General features: G+C 43.9%; 1 protein-coding gene across 3 annotated transcripts in view; it reads left to right on the top strand.

Annotated features, from left to right (window-relative positions):
• LOC138447928 (FH1/FH2 domain-containing protein 1-like) overlaps window positions 1–23731 on the top strand; it is a 546688-nt gene that overhangs the window by 457319 nt on the left and 65638 nt on the right. For all 3 annotated transcript variants that reach the window (XM_069604454.1, XM_069604457.1, XM_069604458.1), the window contains 3 exons: window positions 10927–11861; window positions 12178–12333; window positions 19393–19575. In XM_069604454.1, the coding sequence (XP_069460555.1) occupies window positions 10927–11861; window positions 12178–12333; window positions 19393–19575 (1274 nt within the window). The remainder of the gene's footprint in view (window positions 1–10926; window positions 11862–12177; window positions 12334–19392; window positions 19576–23731) is intronic.

Below are 23731 nucleotides of genomic sequence, written 5' to 3' on the forward strand. Positions count from 1 at the left end.
CTGGGCTGCAGGCCAACGATAAGTCTTGCAGCCCTATTCTGGATAACTGTATTTTGACGTTACACTGAAATACGCTCATGCGCCCATATCACCGGAAAAGAAGACAATTAGCCTCATTATTGGTGATTGATGTTTTTATGTCAAAAAATTCCCTTTGTGATCAATATTTTTATGTCAAAAATGCCCTTTGTGATGACACGTGTTTCGACCGTACTACCGTCTTTTTCAAATCAGGGTTATATACAAAGATCGAAAGGTGATACCAATTACCATTGTGAATAAGCCATTATTGTTTGAGAATATAAAATAATACAATTTAGCGCAATTTTAACAATCATTGCATTATTCAATTCATAAAAAAAACACAATGTGCACAAACCAATAAGATTATGAAAAAATGAGAAGGCCATTTCGGGAGTGGTAAAGGGTAGGAGATTTGAGGGTATTTAAAGGGAAAGAAGAATATGAGAAGTCATTAATTGCAGCTCAAGTAAATAACATGTCTATACTTAGCCATTTGAACATCCACCATATTATGGACAGATCTAATTCTGCTTACCCAGTCTTGTATTGTGTAAATAATGTTCTTAACAGCTTTTCTATTCCGTCATGGGTTGAATCCATGCTTATTCTGAGAAAAATTCAATTTTTGTAAAAACGACCTGTTGGTGTACGTTCCGTATTTTTTTTAAAACAAATACTTGCATTATGCTAATTGCTAGGTCCTGCTGATGACTTTAATATTCTATGCGTGTGTGCTGATGATTTTAGCTCATGCATGTATCAAATGCGGGCGAGAAAGTTTGAGTTGGGTATATTCTTAATTGTTTAAATGATACTGATTCCTGGGTCCAGAGCCAATTCAAACTCAATGGGAATAGAATTTGTTGGAACCTCAAGTACTAGCGAGATCGACTTCTTGGATCTCAACATCTATATATCAGACAAAAACCTACAGAAAGGAAACTGAGACCAATTCGACTTTATTCGCTACGAGTTGTCACAACAATCCAGTGAACAGAAACATTCCAAGGGGTGAATATATTAGAGGCTGCAGTAACTGCACAGAACAAGGGACCTTTGAAAAAGAATGTCAGCTACTTTCAAGCAGATTCAAAGCAAGAGGATATGGAAAGAAAAGCATTACTAAAGCACAAGAAAGAGCGAAGAATTTGAACAGGGCAGATACCCTGACACCTAAACTAAAAACTAACAGAATGGAAAAAATCAGTTTCATCACCACTTATTGCACAAACAACGGAACTCCTGAGAAGGATTTTGAAAAGAAAATGGACCCACATGTTAAAAACTTTATCGATGAAAGTCCATCTGTAAATTATAAACAAGCTAGAACAATCAAGAACATACTCAGCCCTTCATTGCTCCCAGAACTAAAAATGACCAATCCAACAACGTAGTTACCACAATTACCTAAAGGTTTCAGAAAATGCAGTTCATGTTCAATGTGCAAACACGCTCTTGACAGCACATCAACATTTGAGGACAAACATGGCATTCAACACACCATTGTGGACCATATCAATTGCAAAACTAAATTTGTAGTATATGTCATTAAAAGCCAATGTCAACAGATTTACATAGGAAGCACTATCAGGAAACCGAGGACCAGAATAGCACTATCCGGGAACTGAGGACCAGAATACGAGAGCACTTTTCATCCATAGGAAACCATGACATCAACTTACCATTAGCTCAACATTGGCAAAAAAGCCACCAATGGAGTGACAAAAGACCACTGAAATGTGTAGGTCTAAAGAAAGTGACCCTTGGACCAAGAGGGGGTAACCAGGAGTCTAAATTGAGACAAGAAGAAGCAAGAATAATTTTCAAATTTCGCTCAGTAAAAAGAGGCCTGAACTCAGACGATGAGATGTCTTCTTTTTTGCAACGAACTGCTTGTCTAATGTGCACAAACTCACCTTAGGAGGGCTATACCACCAAGTGGATCAACTTTAATTTAATCTACTCACGATACAGTGTTGCATGATCATTTGATGCATATCCTATGTAAACTGTGATAACCTTTGTCATTAATCACCATTGCCTTCAACCAAACATGAACAGGGATTAAGGTACCACTTTACAGCAGTGACTGGGGACTGTGTCCCAATTGAAAGAATTAGGGAAATAGCTGCAACTATCACAGTACTGCATGTATTTAATTACAGATATACTGGACAGCGCGCACCAACCAAACTAGATTAACCAAAACATGACTAGCATTAGGATCTCCACACACGCCACACAATTATGCTGCATACTCACCAAGGCATCATTAAGCGTAATAATACACCAACATTACCTTTGCTTAAGCGAAAACACCTCTTCTGCACACGGTGACTATATTCATCAGTATCTATCTTTTTAATTAAACACAAACATAGGCTGAAGACAGACTGTAATATGGAACCACACAGACTAGGAAGTTTTTTCTATTTAAACACTAGAGACCAGGTGTAGAGGGGGCCGGGGACTGCGAACACAGTTAATCAGCAAGGTGCCCAGGCATAGTTTGAATGCCATTCAAAGAAACACGGGATATCGCACATCAACAAGATTTCCTAATATGCATGATGCATTTTGAATTTGCAAAATCCTCATGCAACAAGATACAGATAAACACAGGATTAGTCCTTTAACTTTTTAAAATCATCACGTTATTATGTTAAGATATGTCTCCAGGCATGGCGCAAATACGTTTGGTGAATACATTAACATGTATATTAGCCCAAAATATGGCCGCCGTAGTAAACATAGCTGTAGGATTAGGTTGCCCAGCAACCATACTAACAACAAAATGGAGTCTGATTCCAGAATTAAAATAGGACAGAAATGCACGTAACATGTGAACGAAGGTAAGATTTCTCTCGAGCCCCCCATTGCAGACATAATGAGTTACCAAAGACAAATAGACACACGCGCAACCACGTGTAGATTCATACCGCTGGAGAACTTTGTAGCTCGTAACGAGGATTTCCTTTTGCGTAAGCGCAAGGTTTATTGAAGAAACACGTGGATTAGATGATGAATTTATTCATGCATATCAGAAGTTTTTGAGCTTAAGGTCCAAATACAATCGTATAAGGCAGATATTTAAATCTACACACCCGCATTGAACACTTGTATGAATTCAAATCTATATTATATATGCATAGACTACTAACGGTATCAGCAGGATCCAGGAATCAGTATAATTCAAACAATTGTTAAGAATATAGCCAACTCAAACTTTCTCGCTTGAACTAAAATCATCAGCACACACGCATAGAATATTAACGTCATCAGCAGGACCCTAGTAATTAGTATAATGCAAGTATTCGTTTTTAAAAAAAATACGGAACGTACACCAACAGGTCGTTTTTACAAAAATGTCATTTTTTTCTCAGAATAAGCAGGGATTCAACCCATGACGGAATAGAAAAGTTGTTAAGAACATTAATTACACAATACAAGACTGGGCAAGCAGAATTAGATCTGTCCATAATATGGTGGATGTTCAAATGGCTATAACTATAGACATGTTATTAACTTGAGCTGCAATGAATGGCTTCTCATATTCTTCATTCTCTTTAAATACCCTCAAACCTCCTACCCTTTAACCCTCCCGAAATGGCCGTTCTCATTTTTTATAATCTTATTGGGTTGTGCACATTGTGTTTTTTTATGAATGGAATCATGCAATGATTGTTAAAATTGCGATACAATCTTTTATTTTATATTCTCAAATAATGATTGCTTATTCACAATGGTTATTGGCATCACCTTTTTATCTTTGTATATAGCCCTGATTTGAAAAAGACAGCACCGTCCAAACAGGTGTCATCGCAAAGGGCATTTTTTGACATAAAAATATTGATCACAAAGGGAATTTTTTGACATAAAAACATCATTCACCGATAATGAGGCTAATTGTCTTCTTTTCCGTTGGTATGGGCGCATGAGTGTATTTCAGTGTAACTGCAAAATACAGTATTTTACCCAAACAGAGTTGAGGAACCAAGGACTCTGTTACCCATGCTGATGCAACCTTGATAAATACATATTTTTCTGAAAGAACAGGGCGCTGAGGTCTACCAGAAGGTACCCCACAACAGGTTCCTCACAAGGATAAAAACTATTCTGTATTAATTGGCCGGACAGAGAGAAGACAAAGTTATTAGATTAAGGAAGAGGCTGTTGCAATAGTCCAGCCTAGAGAGTACTAGAGCTCTGGAGACGATGAGCTTCTTGGGAAAGGTGAGGAAAGGGAGAATGCCTCTGAGGAGGCAAAGTTGGAAATGGGCCTTCTTGGCAAGGTCCAAGATGTGAGGAATGAAAGAGGGAGAGGAGTCGAAGATGACTCCAAGGTTTCTGGCTTCACAGGAGGGAGGGGGGTGGTGAGCCTATAGAGGGTGGCCAGAGTGAAGGGAGGAAAGAGGGAACAGGAGTCCTGATATGAAAGATATCAGTCTTCCTGGGAAGAAGGGACCCACTCAGGGAAGATCAAGGCTACTCCACCGCCAGAACGGTTGGGATGAGGCTTACAGAGGATCCTGTAGCCATCAGGGAGGAGGGAGCCAAAAGCAGTGATTGAGCTGGCATTGAACCACGTCTCTGTAAGAGCGAGGATGGCGAGATCAAAGTCTTCAAGGTGGAGGCACATGTCGGAAGAATGTTTTATAGCGGCACAAGCATTAAGCGTGGCTAAGTGAAACTAGTCAGCACCTTTTCAAGGTTTTCTGAGGTGGGGTGCAGGGGGGTGGTATGCCCATCGGAGGAGGAGAAGGTGGTGTGGAGGAGAGAGAGGACGGAGGGATAGCAGGAGTAGGAAGGAAGTTGATGAGAGCCAGCAGAGGAGGACGAGGACGAGATTGGGTTGAGGACCCTGAGCCATGATAGTGGCATTGCGATAGACATTAATGATGCACCTGGATGATAAGCCAGCCAAGAGTACTTCCCATCTAGTGCCACCGTTAATGGGTGAGGAAGAGAAAGGGGAAAGAGTGGAGATCAGGTGAGGGGTTCATCAGTCTGGAGAGGGGACAGAAAAGAGGATATTGGTGACACTCTGTCTGGAAGTACGCTGACATAGGTGTCTGCGATAGGTAAACCAGGATTAGAAGACTTCCTGACTTCATGAGAGGGAGGATAGGTGATAGAATAGCAGTAGAGTAGATGGGAGCGATGGAGAGTGCCACGAGGATGGAAGAGGATAGCAAAGGGATAGAAGAGAGAACTGCACAGGCACAACACTACTCACCAGGCGGCCTAGCAGCCGAAAGAGGTAGGTAGATAATCAACAAGAAGCCTTCTGCTGCAGCGGGAGGATGCCCAACAAGATGATTTATGCTGAAGCAGTCAGTTCAGGAGGGGTGAATACCATCGGGAGAGTAGGCAGTGGCGAGCAGTTCCAAGAGTCAGGGCAGAAGGTCAGCAGAAGAGAATCAGTGGAGATGAGTATCGGGGTCAGCAGATAATGAAGACTGAAAGGATCATTGTTGCGAGCAGAACATGTTGCAGAGGAGCTCCAAGCAAACAGGAGGGCCAGTGAGGTGTAGATAAGGGGCAGGGCCCGCGGTGCGATGGAGAAAGGCAGGAGTGTGTGCTCGATGTAAAATGCCGGTGGAGAGCGCAGGGACGACCTTGCAGGCACATCAGAGCAAATTGTAGAATAAGAAGCATATGTCGCTTCACAGTGCAGAGTAGAGAAGCACATATGAAACAAAGCCTATCTGGGCTTACCTAATGAGCGCAAGGCAAACGTTTCTCCAGATTGCCTCATGCAGCTGCTTCAGGGCACTGCTTCTGTTCTGTGCTGGCGAGGATAGGAAGAGCTTCTTCTTTGCACCCTGCAGCAGTGCTTTAGTGTCACCTGTGGACCCCGTCAACCCCCCCCTGGCCTTAGAGGCCTGCTTATCCATGACTGCAGGGTCCTTATGAGCAGAGAAATGAATGTAAAAACTTGCTTTTATATTTGTTATGCACCTTTTTTCGGGCAGCAGCTAGCACATTGAAGTGATACCCCCCACCAGAGGGTGACCCTGGGGTCCTCCCATGGGCTCCTTCCAACCCACAGCTTCGAGAACTCAGGCATGTTAGATCTGCAATGCCAGATTCGTATATATCCACTGCAGCAGCTGCTAAGCAATGACTGTCGGTCTCAAGTGTGGCGAGCCGCACTCCCAGAAGTACGCTGAGGAGCAAGATCGCATATCGGGAGCACCAAAAAATCTGTCTGCTCTGGCCCCACTGTGCGATCCATTCCACTTTCAGGTGGCCTCCAGGAGCAGCCTGCTCACACACCTGCGAGGCCACTCACCGGCACACCTCACCTTTGCGCGGATACCTTCTGTAGGGGGCTCAGATTAGTTTTCAGGTCGTGGACTCGGGTCAGATGGGGCAGATCGCCAGAAGTCTGTGTTAAAAACATGGGATCACTGCCCACAGCAAACGGTCCAGACCCAATGGGTTCCACTCCGCACTCGCCTCCTTGTGGCCCTCACCTGATAAGCGCTTGCTTCGAGCTCCCTTGCACAGCAAAACGATTTTGGATCGCCGCTGGTGTGTCTCCCTTGCCTCACTGGGCTCTGCCTAGAGCTCTGTTCTGGGGAACGCAGTCACCCGTTGCTGCTTCTTTCTTTCTTGGGCGTATGCCCACCTTGCGCCCACTGGCATGGCTACCTTGAAGCCTCTCTTGCCCTCGGCGCCCATTCCCTTGTCTGACTACCTCCTTACTGCCGGTGATCTGGTGGGGATGGAGTAGCTTCTGTGTCCCAGTCTCCATCCTGTGGGTCTCAGGTGCTCTACCTGCTCTGCCGCAAACCTTCTGATGTGTCAGCTCACCACTGCAGTCCGCCCTCCTCGTTGTTCACTCCACACCGTTGGCAGGAGCTGCACACCAAGGACGTGGACTCCCACTGTTGCCATCTTGCGAACACCTAGCCCATCTGGCTCATCTGAGACCAGGCGCGTCACCTATAGCGCCTGCTCTTCTCGAACGCCACTTCGGAGCTTACATAGAGCCGCTGGGCACACTCCTCAAAGCTCCTGATATAGCCGTCCACCAATACGCAGATGATACTCTGTTGTACCTGAAATTAAAAAGCCCAGATGACATCACTCATCTCCCTGATTACCTAGCCATCATCCAGTCATTGATGTTGACTGCCCACATTAAACGTAAACCCCTCTAAAACCGAATTCGTCTTCATCATTCTCCCTGCTAAACAACTTGTTCAACAGTGGCTCAATGATATGCGCATATATGGAGGCTTCACCATCTACAGCAGCCTGCTCTTCCAGAAACACTTAGCCAAGAAGGCCCAAATGGCCTGGCGCCAAATCTCTACCCTTTGCAAAATCAAACCCTTCATCGCACGGCAGAACTTCCAGACAGCAGTGCAGGCCTTTATGGTCTTGTACATTCATGCGGGTAACGCCCTCCTGACAGGGCTCCCAGCCATTCACTTGGCTCCCCTAAAAGCAGTCCACCATGCTGCAGCTTGCCTTCTTACGGGGAAATTTGAGGTATTCACCCCCGTCCTACGCAAACTACATTGACTTTTTGTACAGGCAGAATAGTATGTATCATCTATAAAGCAGTCACGAGCATCACACCAGTTTACCTGGTGGGTAAGCTCGACATATCTACTGGCGCACGCTCCTCCTGCAGCAAATCGACCAACCGGCTTGAATCGCAGCTCGTTCGCATAGAGGACCCACATACAATCTTTCTCGTGTCATGCATGCACCCTCTGGAACTCGATCCCGGTATCGACACGGAATGCCTGCACAAATCCCCAAATTCACAAAGCTCTGAAAATGTGTCTTTTTTAACACCAACTGACCAAGGATGTATCCCAAGACGCACACTGACACAGACCGCAACTCACAGTACTGAGGTACTGTTAAAAGATGCCAGTCCAATGCCCCTCCCAAGATTAACCTCTAGGAGAACTTTCCAAATTACATCAAGATGATCTGAAGTGTACAAACCGCTCTTTGCCCTTGTGCGTGCAGGAATCCATTGACTGCACAACTGGATTATAAGCCGCATTAACCACCAAACCAGAGCATACATTCATCTGAACTCCCAATACAACATCAGCGGCTAACGATACTACAAACATCTACACTCCCCACCTTCCAACCATCACTGACACTGTTTTTTGACATCTTTACACCCTTCTCTTCCCCAGTCTACTGACTATTCCTTGATAGCAGGCTTTACTTTGCAAGTAATCTAAGCCAATGGCATGGGGTCACAGTTTGTACTCCAAGTTGTCTTCAGGAATCTCCTTAGGGGCAGCTTACATCTCACAAGCTGCAGTGAGATAACTGTTCCCACAGTGTTTCCAGATCCTTAGATACTGTAGAGGAAGTGCACCATAAGGAAGGGGCAACATGACCCTGGCCATTGATTATAATTTTTCTTTTATAATGCGCTTAATACCAGCGAGAGGTTTCTAAGTGCGGGATCAAGATTCAAACTTGTGTTGCGCTACGTTATCTTGCTTGCAAGACAAATGTGTTGCCCCCGAGTTATCCTTTCTCCCCAAAGGCTAGAAAAAAGAACGCTAAGCCTGATTGACTAGTTGCTCTTTACATACTTATCGGCCTAACCTGTCATGAGGAATCAATCTCATGTGTCAGTAGAGATTATTTGCTGCAGAAGGTCTTCCTTTGTCGTCATGAAAAAGTGAGCCGATGAGAATGCTGCAGTGGGTCCCTGTGAAAACTTGGTTTAAACATTTCGGAATGTTTTTGAAAGAGAAACTAACAAGCAACAGCTGAGAGAGGATATGGAATGCTCCCGCAGCTATCCACCATTCTCCAAGAGGTTCAGGCCGTAGCTGTTCCAGGCATCAGCAAAAGTCCAAGATGGTGGACTAACCTGGTAGGGTTTGGGCCCGCAGTTATAGGCTCTAGTGTGAAAACCAATTGCCACCAGTTCACATCTTAGCTTCAACCTGAGCAATCCAGTCCCCTTACACTGGTAGTTCTAGTGACCAGATGGACTTAATTTCCCAATTCTTGATCCTGTCGGTACCCCGCAAAGCGTAAATGCACAAAGCTTGCAAGGGAATGTGTGGGGGTTGGAGTTTGGTAGCTTATAGCGTTGTAAATTGCAAACAGTGCCACACGGAGGATGTAGGCGTTCATGAGATAGTAGAGGAGCAGATGGAGGCAGTGCAGTGTGAGACAAGGAGAGTGGATGAGAAATAAAGGTGTTATGAGGAAGAGGTGAAGGGGCTAACATCAGGGATAGTGGAGAGAAGCAGAGGAGGTTGGAGAAGTCATCGAGAGGGAGGAAGAAAGTCACATGAACGAGCGAGAAGGAGACAATGACGGGAGAGGAGGAAAACTTTAAGACAAGGAGGTAAGAGATGCTGACAGAGGGAAGACATCAGGACAGGACGGAAACTGCACAGGAAGTAGTGACAGTTGACAATGAAAGAAACAGGAGAAAAAGAAGAGGAGGTGAAGTGGAGGGAAGCAAAAAGGGCTGGAGGAGAGGTGTAGAGCATTGAGAGACATCAAGAAGGTAGACGTAGGCTTAGTTTGCAGAGGGGATGGGGGACAGAGAGGGGATAATGTGACCCCAGGTTACCAACCAATTTCTGGCAAAGACCATAACAAAGTCTGCCAACAGCACCAAGGGGACTCGGCTTAATTCCCGGGCACACAACGATCTTGGCAAAGATCACTAGAGTTTGAGCACTCGGCCCATGATCCAAGGGTCATGCAAAAATGGAGAGTTATGCACAGAAGAGTGGCACATCCTAACAAGCACAATGAAAGATGAAGAGTGCCCTCTGTAAGAATGAAGGAAACAGTGCTGGGGTACCTAAAACCTCAAGTACTTTGTTGAACACCAGATGGCAGATTGTAAGGCAGAGAGTGAAAGACTACGACCTTCTTGCCTTTTAGACTTTCTCATCATTGTCTTTGAGTTGTGCATTACTACATTGCAGACTGAGAAGATACTTCATTAATTTTTCAGCTAATCAAACAGAGATATGGAGGTATTTCATGCCCTTCAATGACCTGTATGAGTGATGCAGCATGGGGGTTCATGCTTTGGTAGCACACTGGCCTCTAGTCCCTGTCTTCTTCTACCTAGTCCATGCTTTTTCTGATAGGTTTGTGTTACTTTTTCCTTGTACATCTTCATACAAATATGTGAAAGCCTGTGCAAGCTGGCCAAAGTGAAGGTTTTCATTGACACAGTAGGACCTCTTTATGTTGTAAGGCAACAGTTCCCTCTAGCAGTGACAACAGCCGATGACTGCATCAGACAAACATACTGGACAACCATGCATCTGGCCTTTTATTATACTGTTGGATAGATGTGGGAAAAGGAGATGTGGGTATCAAAGTTACTAGTAGAACTGTATGTTTGTGAAGTAAGTTTTGGGAATTTGCATTTGGGTATGCTTTGAATTAGAATACCTTCCATTACCGAGGCCATCCCCCATATGTGATTTTGCTGGCTAGGACTGATGGAATTTAAAGTCCAACACATCTGGACGGCTGCATTGATTAACCAGCTCTTATATTAACTGAGTAAATTATATGTGCATTGTGAGAGATCTACCTGTCATACATTATGTAAAGAGGTAGTTAAAGATAAGGTGCTGATGAACACAAAATACTTTTTCCAAAGTTTGAAGGAGGTTAATTGAACATTTTGTGGCTTGTGTTCTTACTAATATTCACAGGAAATCTCACAAAATAAAAAATAACGCATTTTTGAAAATATCTGAAATTGATAAGTTAGATTTTGTGACACAGTTGGACAAAGTCCACCACATACATTACTACTGTATGCATGCGATATCTACATCTGGATGGTTGGTGCACTGGAGCTCCTACAGTTACTGTATTGTACCTGAGGGTAATATGTTCACATTTGTGTTTTTACAGTGGGCCGAAGGTTTCCTCATCCATCCAGCTTTGAACCATGTAGTACTATCTCAACTGGGAAGAAGTTTATGATGGACATGTTATATGCTAATAAGAAGTCTTACCCTCTTGAAGTCATGAAGGAAGGTGAAATACTGAACATGGACTACTCTGGGATTGACAAAACACAGAACCTGTTGCCCACAAGCCCACTGAGGAAGTTTCAGACACAGGACAGAGAGGAGAATGACGAGAACCCTGACGTTGAGATTTCCGAGGTACGGAGAATGCCAGGCTTGCGGGCCCAGTACAGCATTGACGCCGAAATGAATGCAAATCATTTGGAGAACACATTCATGACACCATTAAAAAAGAATGCAGACTATGTGCCAAATAATAAGAAAGCAAATCCCACAGTGCTCCGCATTCGGGATTTGGATTTTTCAGACTTGCGTGATGAGGATGACTTTGATGTGCTAGAGGTAGAGGCTCCTGCGACAAACTCTTTCAGCATTTTGCCTTCGCCTCCAACCCTGCCCAATGATTACATTCAGACATCACCTTCAGGAGCACCTCTTTTGAACTTACCACCACCCCCGCCGCCTCTACCATTTGCATGTCCAGGCCTGCCACCTCCCCCTCCCCCACCGCCACCGCCGTTTTGTCCCCCACTGCCTTCTGGCATGACTTTACGTCCGTCTCCACCAATGCCCCCTCCTCCACCACCTCCACCTGGCAGCTTGCCACCACCACCTGTCGAAGATGAAGGTTCATCTCTTACCAAGAAGCGGAAGACTGTGAAGCTCTTCTGGAAAGAGCTCCGACATTCAGACACACCCACGCAGAGCCCCTATGGCAGGGGCACTGTGTGGGCTACCCTGGACAAAGTTAGTGTGGACACTCGAAAATTGGAGCATCTCTTTGAATCAAAAGCAAAGGAACTTCTAGGGTCCAAGGTAAGAAAGAAATGTTGGACATTATTTTATTTTTATCAACCCACTGCTTTTAAATAGCTAGTGTTTTTGTTGCAACACTTTATGGTGAAATAAATAAAATCTATGGATCTTTTTCTAGTGGCTAAAATAAGTCCTAAGTATTTATAGGCCGTCACAGCTGATTGGAAGGTCCCTGTCCAGTGTTGCCATATAACGTACATGGATGGAGAAGAAAGATCCCTAGTGTATTCATTTTCTGATTGATGGAATCTGATGGCGGTGAGGGGCATACGCTATTCTTCTTGTGCTCATTAACCAATTTTTTTCGTTTACGCAGAAAGTTGCTGATGTGAAAAAACAGAACATCGTTGTTTTGGACCCAAAGAGAAGCAATGCCATAAACATAGGGCTGACCGTGCTTCCAGCGGTGCACATCATCAAAAACGCTATTCTCAATTTTGATGAGTTTGCTATTAATAAGGAAGGGATTGAGGTAAGGTGTTTGCCTGCCCTAGTGTGTATGAACAAATCCTGAAGGTGTCGGCTCAACTTTTCATCTGTCAGAGGTCAATAACATTCATAATACGTAATTGCAACACTGTTTTGTACAGTACAAAAATGTTGCAAGCCTGACAGGGAGCACTATGTGTTTCCCTTTACACAGCAATTACAGATCAGAAAAATGCAATCATTCGATTTGTTTAGCAAATCTAGCATCTATACAAACAAAAAATAATGTAAATTCAGCACACCTTAATAAAATATTTAAAACCTAGATAAAATCCTACCTAGCAGTTATAAATGAAATCTGGTTATCCAACATAAGTCTTCCCCAGAATTAATCAGTACATATAAAAATGTCATGATCAACAAATTGCTTAACTATAACCTTATAAAAATCTGTTAAATATATACATTCTGGGAACATTTGCAGCACATTTTCTATTGTATCTTTTACCCAAAGATGGCACGTCTGCAGCTCTTTCTTTATTCCCATTACACCACCAATTACATTGATTACAGGGTGTTGATTCAAATGAAAACTCCTTAAAAAAACGAACAGAATCCCGATCTGGAAATTTCAGGATCTAGTGGTCTGCATTGCCATATTTAGGGAATACCCTAAGGTATTCTACGCACTTCCTTCATTATAAAGCCTAGGTTAGGCTGATTTAAAAATAAGGACATGTCAAAATCAATTTGGTGTAAAGTCTTCACACTTTCAAATAACTAAACAAGAAGACAGAAGTCGGACCTTAGACAGCCTCTTCTTATATTAAGTAAATATTCTGCCAAATGTAATTTTAACATATATACTAGTTCTCCTCAACATAGCCAAAATGTACAAGGAGAACAAGCCTTACTCTGCTCTAATAGACCGTAAGCGGAGGCAAGAGAGGAGGCACACAAAAAGAGCGCCACAGACGACCCTCTATACGATCCAACCAGGATCTGGAAACTTCATCACTTTCATATAGAATAATGGGGGCAATATTTTGCTTAACTAAAACAGTAAACTTGTTGATAGAGGAATCGTCCATATTTCCTAAAGAAATGTTTCAATCTTGGTATTAGAGGTCAGATTTTATTTCATTGTTTGTCATATTTTCTATGCCTCCAGTGGAATGGTAATTAAAAAGCTTAGGATTTTCGTTTTTCAGTGCTTAAATTTGCATTACTGAAAAACCAATGAGTTGCTTTTTAAAATCTCACTCGACCTAGTAAACCTCTTGACAGATGATTTACCAGGACTTTATTTCAATGTGTAAGCCCACCAGGTGATCTTAATTATCCCCATTCGAGAAGGAACAATATTGATCCTTGATAACGAATAATTAAGGCTTCCAGTTTTCCATTTTTACTGATTTTGTGCACATAAATACAGACGGAAATCAATCTGTTTTCTGTCTGTATTGAATTATAAAAATGGAAAAAACTGAAAAACAGATCTTTCTGATGGGTTCTCTATGATGTCCCTCATACATCGCAGGCCAATCTCATTGTAGAGTTGCATCATGGAGGCTGTGCAAGTTGTATAATATAGCATTAAAGTTCTTCAATCTGCTGATGGCATTTAGCTTAAGGCAACCGCACTCACAGGAGCAACCGTTTGTTATGGAAAAATTGAGCTATCATTTCTTTCCTATATGGCTGCATGTGTGCTTTAATATATGCATTTGTTTATTAGCATTATTGCCGAAAAATACTGGTTGCAAATTATCTTTTCATATGGCAAAAAATAAATGTGGATAAATGCAGAAAAAAAGGCCACAAAATAAATATGGATACATACAGATGGAAATGGCAGAAAAATAAATACCATAAAACTGGGAGCCTTGCAAATAATCAACGCCTGCAAGATATAAAATAAATAAGGGGCTAAAACACTCCCCTGTCGCAGACCTACATTAGTGGATAAATCATGTGAATAATGTCCCTCATTCTCTGCCCTACGTTTCTGTGTGAGCTGGATAAAGGATTAGTAACTTTAAGCGGGCTGGCGGAATATCCCATCTATGCCATTTTACCAAATGAGCGTTCCCTCTCAACTGAATCAAAGGCTGACGAAAAATCCAGTAGCACATAGACGAGCCAGGTGTAATAAAGGTTTGATGCATGGAGCACTCCTGGACTATAATCCAGGCCTACCTATTGCTGACACCACTGTCAATGCCACATCCAGACAGACTATCACAGACATCCACTTCACTGTCCCCTCTCCTGAAGTATGGACCTCCCATCTGATCGCCATTCTTTCTCCCCCTCACCCATTAATGGTGGCGCTAGGTGGGAGGTACTCCTGGCATACCTCTCATCCTCTAGGTGTATCATCAATTTCTATCACAATGGCACTATCATGGCCCACGGTTCTCAACCTACTCTTCTCCTTCTCGATCAGCGCCTGCTCTCACTCATAAACATCCTCCCTTCTCTAGCCACTCCTTTCTCTCCTCTTACGTCCCCACTACCACCGACGTGAGTACCCCCCTATGAAAACCTACATACGTGGCAACCAGCTTCACTTAGCTACTCTGAATGCTCACTCTGTTGTCACGCTCCTCTGACATCTGTCTCCTTCTGAAAGACTTTGACCTATACGTCCTCGCGGTTCATTGCCAGCTCTGTCACTGCTCTTGACACTCTCCTTCCTGAGGGCTACAAAATCCTCTCCAAACCCAGACCTTACAGGCCTGGAGGTGGAGTGGCCTTGATCTTCCCTGAGTGGGCCCCTGCCTTCATCATGCCTCCTCAATCTTACTCCTCTTTTGAATGCCTTGTCTGCAAGCTTGGTGTTTGCTGCTTTCACCTCCCCCTTCATCACCCCATACCTACCTCTGACTCTCCCTCTGACTCCGTCCTTGCTAACCTGACCCTCTCAATTTCTCCATCCTTGCCCCTGTCATGAGGATCCACCTAAAACCTTCCTCCAAGAACAGCTGGTACGACCCTGATCTGGCATCTCTGAAACACAAGTGCAGAGTTGCTGAACGGAAGTGGCAGACTTTAGCCTTACCCTCTGAAAAACTGGCCTGCCGCCTGCTCCAAAGGCAATTTCGCGTCTCTATTCGCTCCAAGAAGCTGGACCACATCCAAGCCCGCATCTCTGGAGCCACTAACAACACGGCCGAAATGTTTTCGAAATCTGCAAGGAACTCGCCAATCCAGTTCCAGTCTCCACCTCTCTCCTTCCTTCCAGGCTCTCTGCACCGCTTTGGCCTCCCATTTCACATCATAAACTCAGGACATCTTGTCCTCCCTCTCCTTCACTCCCATCTACATATTTATGCCTGCCTTCCTTGGCTCCTCTCCTTCCACCCTTCACTCTCTTCCCTCCTGCCCATAGCACCAGATGAGGTCTCTAAAGTGGTCCGCTTTATGAAGGCCTCCTCCAAACAGGTGCTTCCCTGCTCCTCCAGAACCATTCTGGACAACATCTACTCACTTGCCCCGGCTCTTGCTGGTTTCTGTAACCCTTCCTTCACCACTGGCTCTTTCCCTCAAGCACTCCCTTGTGCACCCCCTTAAGAAAGCTGCCTGCTGACCGCTCCTGCCTAGCTAACTATCGCCCTATTTCCACTGCCCCCTTCCTGGGTAAACTCTTGGAGAAGCTGGACCTCCCCCAACTGACCCTATATCTTGTTGGTTGCCTTCATGACCATCAATCTGGATTATGGGCAACCAGAGGCACGGAAACTACTCTCCTGAACACCTTTGAAACCATGCTTGCAAATCTCGACTCCAACTCTCCTGCTGTTCTCATTCTCCTTGATCACTCCTCTGCTTTTAGCACAGTCAACCATTCTATCCTCATAAAAAGACTCTACAACACCCTCGGCATCACTGACCGGGGACCTGATTGGCTTACCTCTTTTCACACAAACCGCCCTTCCCAGTTGCAATTGAACCCTTTCTCCTCCACCATCTCACTCTCTATCTCTGGCATCACCAAGGCTCTATCCTATTGCCTTGGCTCTTCAATATCTCTCTTGCTCCTCTTGCTCACCTGATTCCCTTCTTCTCTTCTCATTTCCGGTGTTGTGCTGATGACACACACACTTCCTTCAAACATCTCTCTACTACCTCCTCTTCCTCCTCTCTCATCCCCAGCTGTCTGTCCGCCATTCAGGCATGGTGTGCAGCTAACAATCTCATCCTTAATGCCACTAAGATTGAGATCCTTCTGATTGGGACTCCTATCCTCTGGACACCCTTGTTGAGGCTCTTATCCCCCACCATCGTGTGAGGCCAAAAGCCTTGGGGTCATCTTCGATTGCGCTCTCTTCTTCATCCCTCACATCACAGACCTTAATAAGAAGTCCCACTTACAGCTCCATCTCCTCAGAGGCATTCTTCCTTTCTTCGCCTTCCCCCAGAAGCTCAATATCTCCAGAGCTCTGGTCCTCTCCAAACTGGACTACAGCAACAGCCTCTATTTTAATCTGCCTCTTTCCTCCCTACGCCCCTTCGTGTAAAGCACTATATAAACGTAATAAATACAATAATAAATAAAATATATCACCAACAAAAGAAATTATTTCACCTGCATGTGAAATTAAAACAATGCCAACATGTTATCTTGCATAAATCAAGAATGAAAAATAATCTTAATGCATGATACCATGTGTGACCTTATACACTCTTAATTGATGTTACACAAAAAATGCCAAAAACTCGCAATGGTGCAAACTCCCAAATGCATAGTGCTTGCCTACCAAATGATATTATCGCCAACAATGGTGCAAATCCCGCAATTAAAGTGCAAAGTGCTTTCACATACCCCTGCTGATGATAGTTCCAATCACATTGATCACTGTAAGGTGCAAAGTGCTTTTCAAATACATATCCAGACCTATAGCATAGTATCATCATGACAGGTAAAGAAATAGTCACCAACCTCCTCTACACTCTACTTCTCATCTCTGTATATTTAGTACCCCCCACATATATTGTACATACCCTGCAAAAATAACACATCTGCAAATCTTGCAACACAAGAACATAATCCCCTCTGCTATGCAGCAGGTAGTCAAATTAGAAAGGCTCGATGTCAACTGCTAATGCAAAATCGATCATCCGAGACCAGACCTATCTATAGGTTTAAAACATCCAAATGTATCGGGGAAAGTTCCCCTACAGTTAGAAAGCATGAAATATCACTGCCGGGAAGTGAAGTACTCCAGTGAATATCAAATATGCCATGATGTCTAACCAATGAAAGACAAATCATAATTGATTAATGCAAATGTGCAAAAAGTATTCATGTGCAAAAAAGGCCTGCAAAATGCATATCGGGGCGAGAGTAAAAAAGGAAAAGAAAACCGAGAATGAAAAGGGGACATGAGAGGAAGAAACATGAGTTACAAAAAGAGATGAAAAACAATCATTTAATAGATACACCATAAGCAATTAAACCAAAGAAAACAACGCAGACCATCCGTTCAAATATCTCCCAGTTCCAATATCAAACCCAATAAATCTAAACAGTTCCTCATCAATGTTGTGTCCCAATGGAGCTTTGGTCTCAAAATCAATGATTAATCTAGTTTCCAGCTGGCGTAGCCTCAAGGTTCTATCTCAGCCTCTTGGATGCTTTGAAATATGATTAACACCGAAGAACGAAAACCCGTCCACTGTTCCATCATGAAAGTCATGAAAATGTTTGGCTATGGGATAAGAAAGGTCTGCATTTTTGATCGCACGGGTCTGCTGCAAAATCCTTGTTTTCAGTTTGCAGGCCATGCTGCCCACATACCATGTATTGCACGAGCATCCCAGAACATATACAACACACTCTGTATTGCAGGTAACATGGGATCGAATCATGTGAATCGTGTCAACCAGAGGATGTTTAAACTTAGATTGGGAAATGGCATGTTGGCAGACTTTGCACTTATAACATGTACAAAGCCCAGAAGGTCCCCTAGCCCAACATGAATGTAATGTGGACACTTTCTCTGGTGGTAGACAACTCTGCAGCAATTTGTCTTTAAGTGATGGGGATTTTCTAAAATGTAATACACGTGGGTTGGGGGGTAACAGATTGTTGGCTGGATGGGTCATGGGGGGTACACCACTCCATTTACCCTCCCACTTTAAATAAAAGATCGAATTGCACATGTTTTAAAAGGTGTATATGAAAACACGTCGAACAAATAAAATAGAAATATGCATGTTATCATGATCAATGACTGAGAGATTTGAACGTAATAAATGCTGTCCGGCAAGTTGCCTCACAAACACACTGAGCGTCTCCTGGTGGTGTTTTCCGTCTGTGGAACAGCACATCTTCCTGCACCCTTACAGTCTATATCTCGGTCTATAATGAGTAGAGGCCCTAGACCCACAGGTGCCTTTCAACTAGGTTCAGTAGCAGACTGGCCATCAAACACACACTGGAATAATAATGTCGGAACCCAGACCTTGTCGAGTCCGTTAGGCCTCTGAATTGCCCTAAGCCCTGCAGAGGCTTTATGAAGCTAGTCCGCAACCACCTTTCTCAGGAGGTGTCACCAGACCTAGAGCCGTGCGTTCTGGTGCTGAAATCAAGTATGCGGACCTCTTGTGCTGGCAGTGGATGGCCCACGGCTCACCACAATGGGGAGGCCCCAGTCTTGTGCCCTTTACCCACTTCAGACTTGACTTCTTACACCTGTTCTTCTCAGAATAAATCTCTAGGGATCTCATCTCCCGATCCTTTGGGATTCTCGTCTCTGGGGGTGAGCTACCCCTTCCAGTCTCTCTGAAGACTTCAGTCCTGGTGCCTTCTAACCTGTCCGGCTGTTGCTGGGGAAAGTCTACCTACTAGCAGAACTGTCGGCAGCGCTTCATTTCTACTTGCATAAGCATTGTTTCTGTTCCTGCGTGCTACCAGTGAACTGAATGTTATCTTTGTACCATGGTCCACCACACTCCCACAAATGGGTTTAAGGGGTGGCCGGGGTAACAAATACAGAAGTTTAAGAAACATTGTCTAAACACAAATAATGACGCAAATGGCTTCTGTATTTGGCTGACTTGAGTTAAGAGCTCACTTGATGTGCTCTCTTTACAGAAAATCCTCACTATGGTCCCGACGGATGAAGAGAAGCAGAAGATTCAAGAGGCCCAGCTCGCCAACCCTGATGTCCCCCTGGGGTCAGCTGAACAGTTCTTGTTGACCCTGTCTTCCATCACCGGCCTCTCAGCTCGCCTTCAACTCTGGGCGTTCAAGTTGGACTATGATAATATGGAGAAGGTAGGGTGCACAGGAAGAACCAGCATGGCATTGGTTGGCAGGACCAGCATGAGGTGCAAATGTCTGCTCTATTACGCGCAATAGAAAGCAATATGGCGTGGCAGCATTTCCTGCTTGTCAGAGCGATTAAAGAAGTGTTACCCGCATTCTACAAATCGGTCCAAACCAACCCCAAAAGGAAGCAGTCTGAGCTTCTAGCTTGAATGAGACCCCACTCAATCTCCAGAGGTGTTGGGTCCTCATTGGCCTCGACATTGAGGTGTAGCTTGAGTCTGTAGGTAGTTTGAACAGTACCCTGAGATATTCCTAATGATTTAGTTTACATGCTGTGGACTCTGGGTTTGTTTACGTACACATTCTAATGACCTTTGACTTTTGAATATGCTGACAATGCATGTGCTGCAGCAGTGTAATGTACTTGCTGCTCCCACCTGGAAACTCCTTTAAGTGCACCCTTTGCTTCTCATCTGGCTAGCTGCATTTTCTTATATTGGTCGTTGGTCTTTGCGGAGTCAGGGAAAACCTGGTTGCCAGTGCCATGCTGGGCGAGGTTACGGCCTCCCTGGGCAAGGGGAAATAATCTTCTGCTAGTAGGCGTAGGTGTCTGCTGTTTTGTTTAAAATAAATTGGCAAAAAAATGTTGAGAAAGACTATAGTTAATCCTAGATAGCTGAAAAATGTTTGTTTGTAAACCTATATAGAAATGAGTTATTTCTAAATTACGTTATTAAAATCTAAAGAACTGTTGCTTACACCTCCATTATATAATATACAATATTTTAGTTTTTGGTATATCTACAGTTCATCCTTTCACTTGTGCATCCCTATTTCTGAAGTTTGACAGTGTTTAGTAGGGATTCATGTTATTCTCAAAAGGATTGTCCTTCACAATGAAGGAAAAACTAAAGTAAGCGATTTTGGACAAATGTTTTCAAGCAGTTTACTTTGCTAACAACACTTTTCCGTCAGTTGACCTAGATGAGTCTGGCATAACCGTGTCGTGGTGGCTGCCTGTATCTGCCTTGCGCCAGAACTGTCCCTGAGCTTTTGGAAGTTTAGAAAAGGGGCAATAAGTTGGACCACACTTTGAAGAACGGACGTGTTGAATCGGAACTGCGTGGTCAAGGACGCTGCTGCCGGAACCCATGAGAGGAGCTGTGCCTCCTTGTGATGGCTTCCTGTTCCTTACAATGCAGGAACTGCTCTATGCCACTGCATTTCTGCGAGGTGTACTTTGGTAATGGCATATTTCGTATATGTCGTTACCAACCCTGCAGTGCGTGGGATGCGGCATAACCAGGAGCTCTGCCGGTTTGTCCCAGAGTAACCGTTATTCCTCCAGATTACAGTCGAGCACCTCAGAAGCCACATCTTTGAACATATAGAGACAAACCATTACTGAAATAAAGTTGCAGCCTCTACTGTTAGGCTATCTGCTCTCGTGCCAAGTTTGTACCATTTGAAAGGTGAGAAAAAAATACGTATTTAACAAAAAGACAGCCCGCCCCATAACAAAAAACTGGTGCTCTCTTTTGTATATGGTAACTGTTTTCCAGTCGTTTTCACAGAGACCTTGCTAGCTGAATGAGCTAAGCTCAGGCCTCCGATGCCTGCAATGAAGGAATGAATCTGGCAACTCAAGTACAAGACCCTCCTGGGTTGCATCCAAGAGCACCATTCTGCATGCTTTGCCCTGTACCTGTTTAACACCAGGTGCTGTGCAAGGAAAACCTGCCTAGACATGATACACTGAGGTCCATTATCCTGAAAAGTGGAGGTACAAGGAAATAATAGTTTACTGCACTTTTCCAAGTGATCAAAATCGATCCCTATCACAAAAGTGGCCTAAAACTAAAAATGACGGGGGCTGAAGATCAATCAAAATCAAGACCTTGGATGAAGGTCTGTCACCCCCCAGCCCCCGCCCATCCCCTGCCCTGCTTCGCAAATGAGACCAAATCTGTTTCTTGTGCAGGCAATTTCTGGTACCATTATGAGCTGCTGTTAGGGGGGGCGGAGGGGTCATGATGTCTTGTGTAGGTAATGTGTGACCCTTGGGCGTCTTGGCGCTGGCTAGTGTCAGTGGAGGAGGAAGGATGTAAGGATCTGAAGAGGGGAATGTTTTATTCTTAAGCGGCAGGAGTTCATCAACAACCTGCCCATCCTCTGCAAGGGTGTTCAAAAGCTTACTCAAAAGGACCAACCCATGCCCAGGGGCCTTCCCAAGCATGGGATACCAACAAGAAATGTATGTGTAGAGAATCTGCTTCTGATGAGGCGATGCCATCTGATTTTATCCTTAAGATAAAGGGAGGTTGGACCATACAAGGTTTAGTAGATTAATGCCAAGGCCTTAAAAGCTTTGGTAGGCAGCCAGGATGATGTCCTTTAAAACAGGGTTACTATGGAGAGAGTGGCCCCTCTAACTGAGTTATTCTGGAGGATCTGGAGGGCATTAACCAATCTTCTGGTTATCTCCCAGAAATAGGATGGGACACTTGCTTTCTGCACAGATCAGTGACCATTCAATCACAGAACGGCCATACACACACCGCACCCAAGTTAGGACTGGATTAATTATATTGGTATGTTCCTAAACTTTATTCAAAGAGACGCCTAACAGCAAAGTAATTGAGCCATCAACTAAAGTGGTTTACGTTCTTCCAGTTATAATCATAGATCATGTTGATCTTCTCCTTCACTGCATTTTAATATAAAGTCTCTAAAAACATTACGTAGAGCTCAGCACTGGATTTGTATGTGCCACATTGTGCATAGAAAACGAGCCTTCTTTACATTTCAAAAACTAAATATGAATGGGCTTTCCTACACCTTTGGAGATCTCAGATAAACAGTAAAGTCTCCAAATCTCCTCTGAGGTGCCAAATGTATTCCTTTTGGACTTTAAACAGTCGTGCCATACACTCAACGCAGATATCTGAAGACACAACATGACGACACACTGTGTTTCGACCACACCACCATTTACATAACGGCCTTTATCAGGGTGGCATCAGTCACACTCAACCAATGTATTCCCACCAAACTGGCTCAAACATTGAGTCGGCAAAATAATATCAACATCAAAAGGAAAATACATTAAAATTCATAATTGCTGTGAACAATGTTCAGTTAGTTATTCTGCATCAGATCTCTGGTAAATTCCCTGTCTTCATTTCACAAGAAATGCGATTAGTGAAGTGTTGCTGCATGTCCAGGACATCAACTAAGACAGTGGCCCACCTTCTCCAAACCTCATGTGTTAAAATGAATCTGATAAACTGTGTAAATCAGGGTGTTACTGGCATATTAATATGGCATACTGTTGAAAGAAAAGCCAACTTTGTGGATGTAAGCAGATCTTCACTCACCCATGAATTGCTTGATGAAGACTTTAGATTGCAGGATCTTCAAAACTCAGAGCCTACCTTAACACCTACGTCACACAGTAAATATCTCCACATAGCCTCTCTTTTTCCTTGTGTGGTATTGTAGAGGCAATGGCACGCTTTCAAGTGGGATAGGCCGCTAACTCACCTGCTTGTCAAAGTAGCTAAATCAATGCTGGTTACTCTTTTAATATACTGAGCGGCCACCACAATGTTCGGTAGCCAGATGCGTGCACAAGGGAAATGCCACGCAGGGCTTGCCATGTTTTTTGGTGCAGGATTTTTTGATATGTAGATAAATGCGTGTGTTGGCCAGATACGTCCTCTCCTGGAGCGCAATTCATTCAGTTTTCGACTTAAGTCGCAGCCAACTTGTTTCCATTCACTTTCAATGTGGTCAAAAATAGGTTGGACAGGACATTTGACTGGGTCTGTCCAAAGGTCAAATAAAATCAGAGTATCATCAGCCTAGTTATGAAACCATGTCCATTCTTTGGCTAGCGGATCCCTTCCTAGAGTTCCATTTTAGAAGGTGGAAAATCGTATAGAAATTGTTGATATGGGAAGAAGGTAATCCTTGTGTCGCCAAAGCCGACTCTGGCGCTGGCAGTTTGTAAGGATCACAGAGTTAGAAAACAATTGAAGTACATTCTCGGCAGACCTTCTCCCAATTCAACCACCTTAGTGGAAGCCCATGGTGGGATCCTGGACCATAACCCTGCTGATAATGGTCTGGCAAGAGAGAGGTAGGGGAAGGATGCCCGTAA

This window comes from Ambystoma mexicanum, chromosome 1p (assembly GCF_040938575.1).
Source record: "Ambystoma mexicanum isolate Mex_15411 chromosome 1p, UKY_AmexF1_1, whole genome shotgun sequence".
NCBI lineage: Eukaryota > Metazoa > Chordata > Amphibia > Caudata > Ambystomatidae > Ambystoma > Ambystoma mexicanum.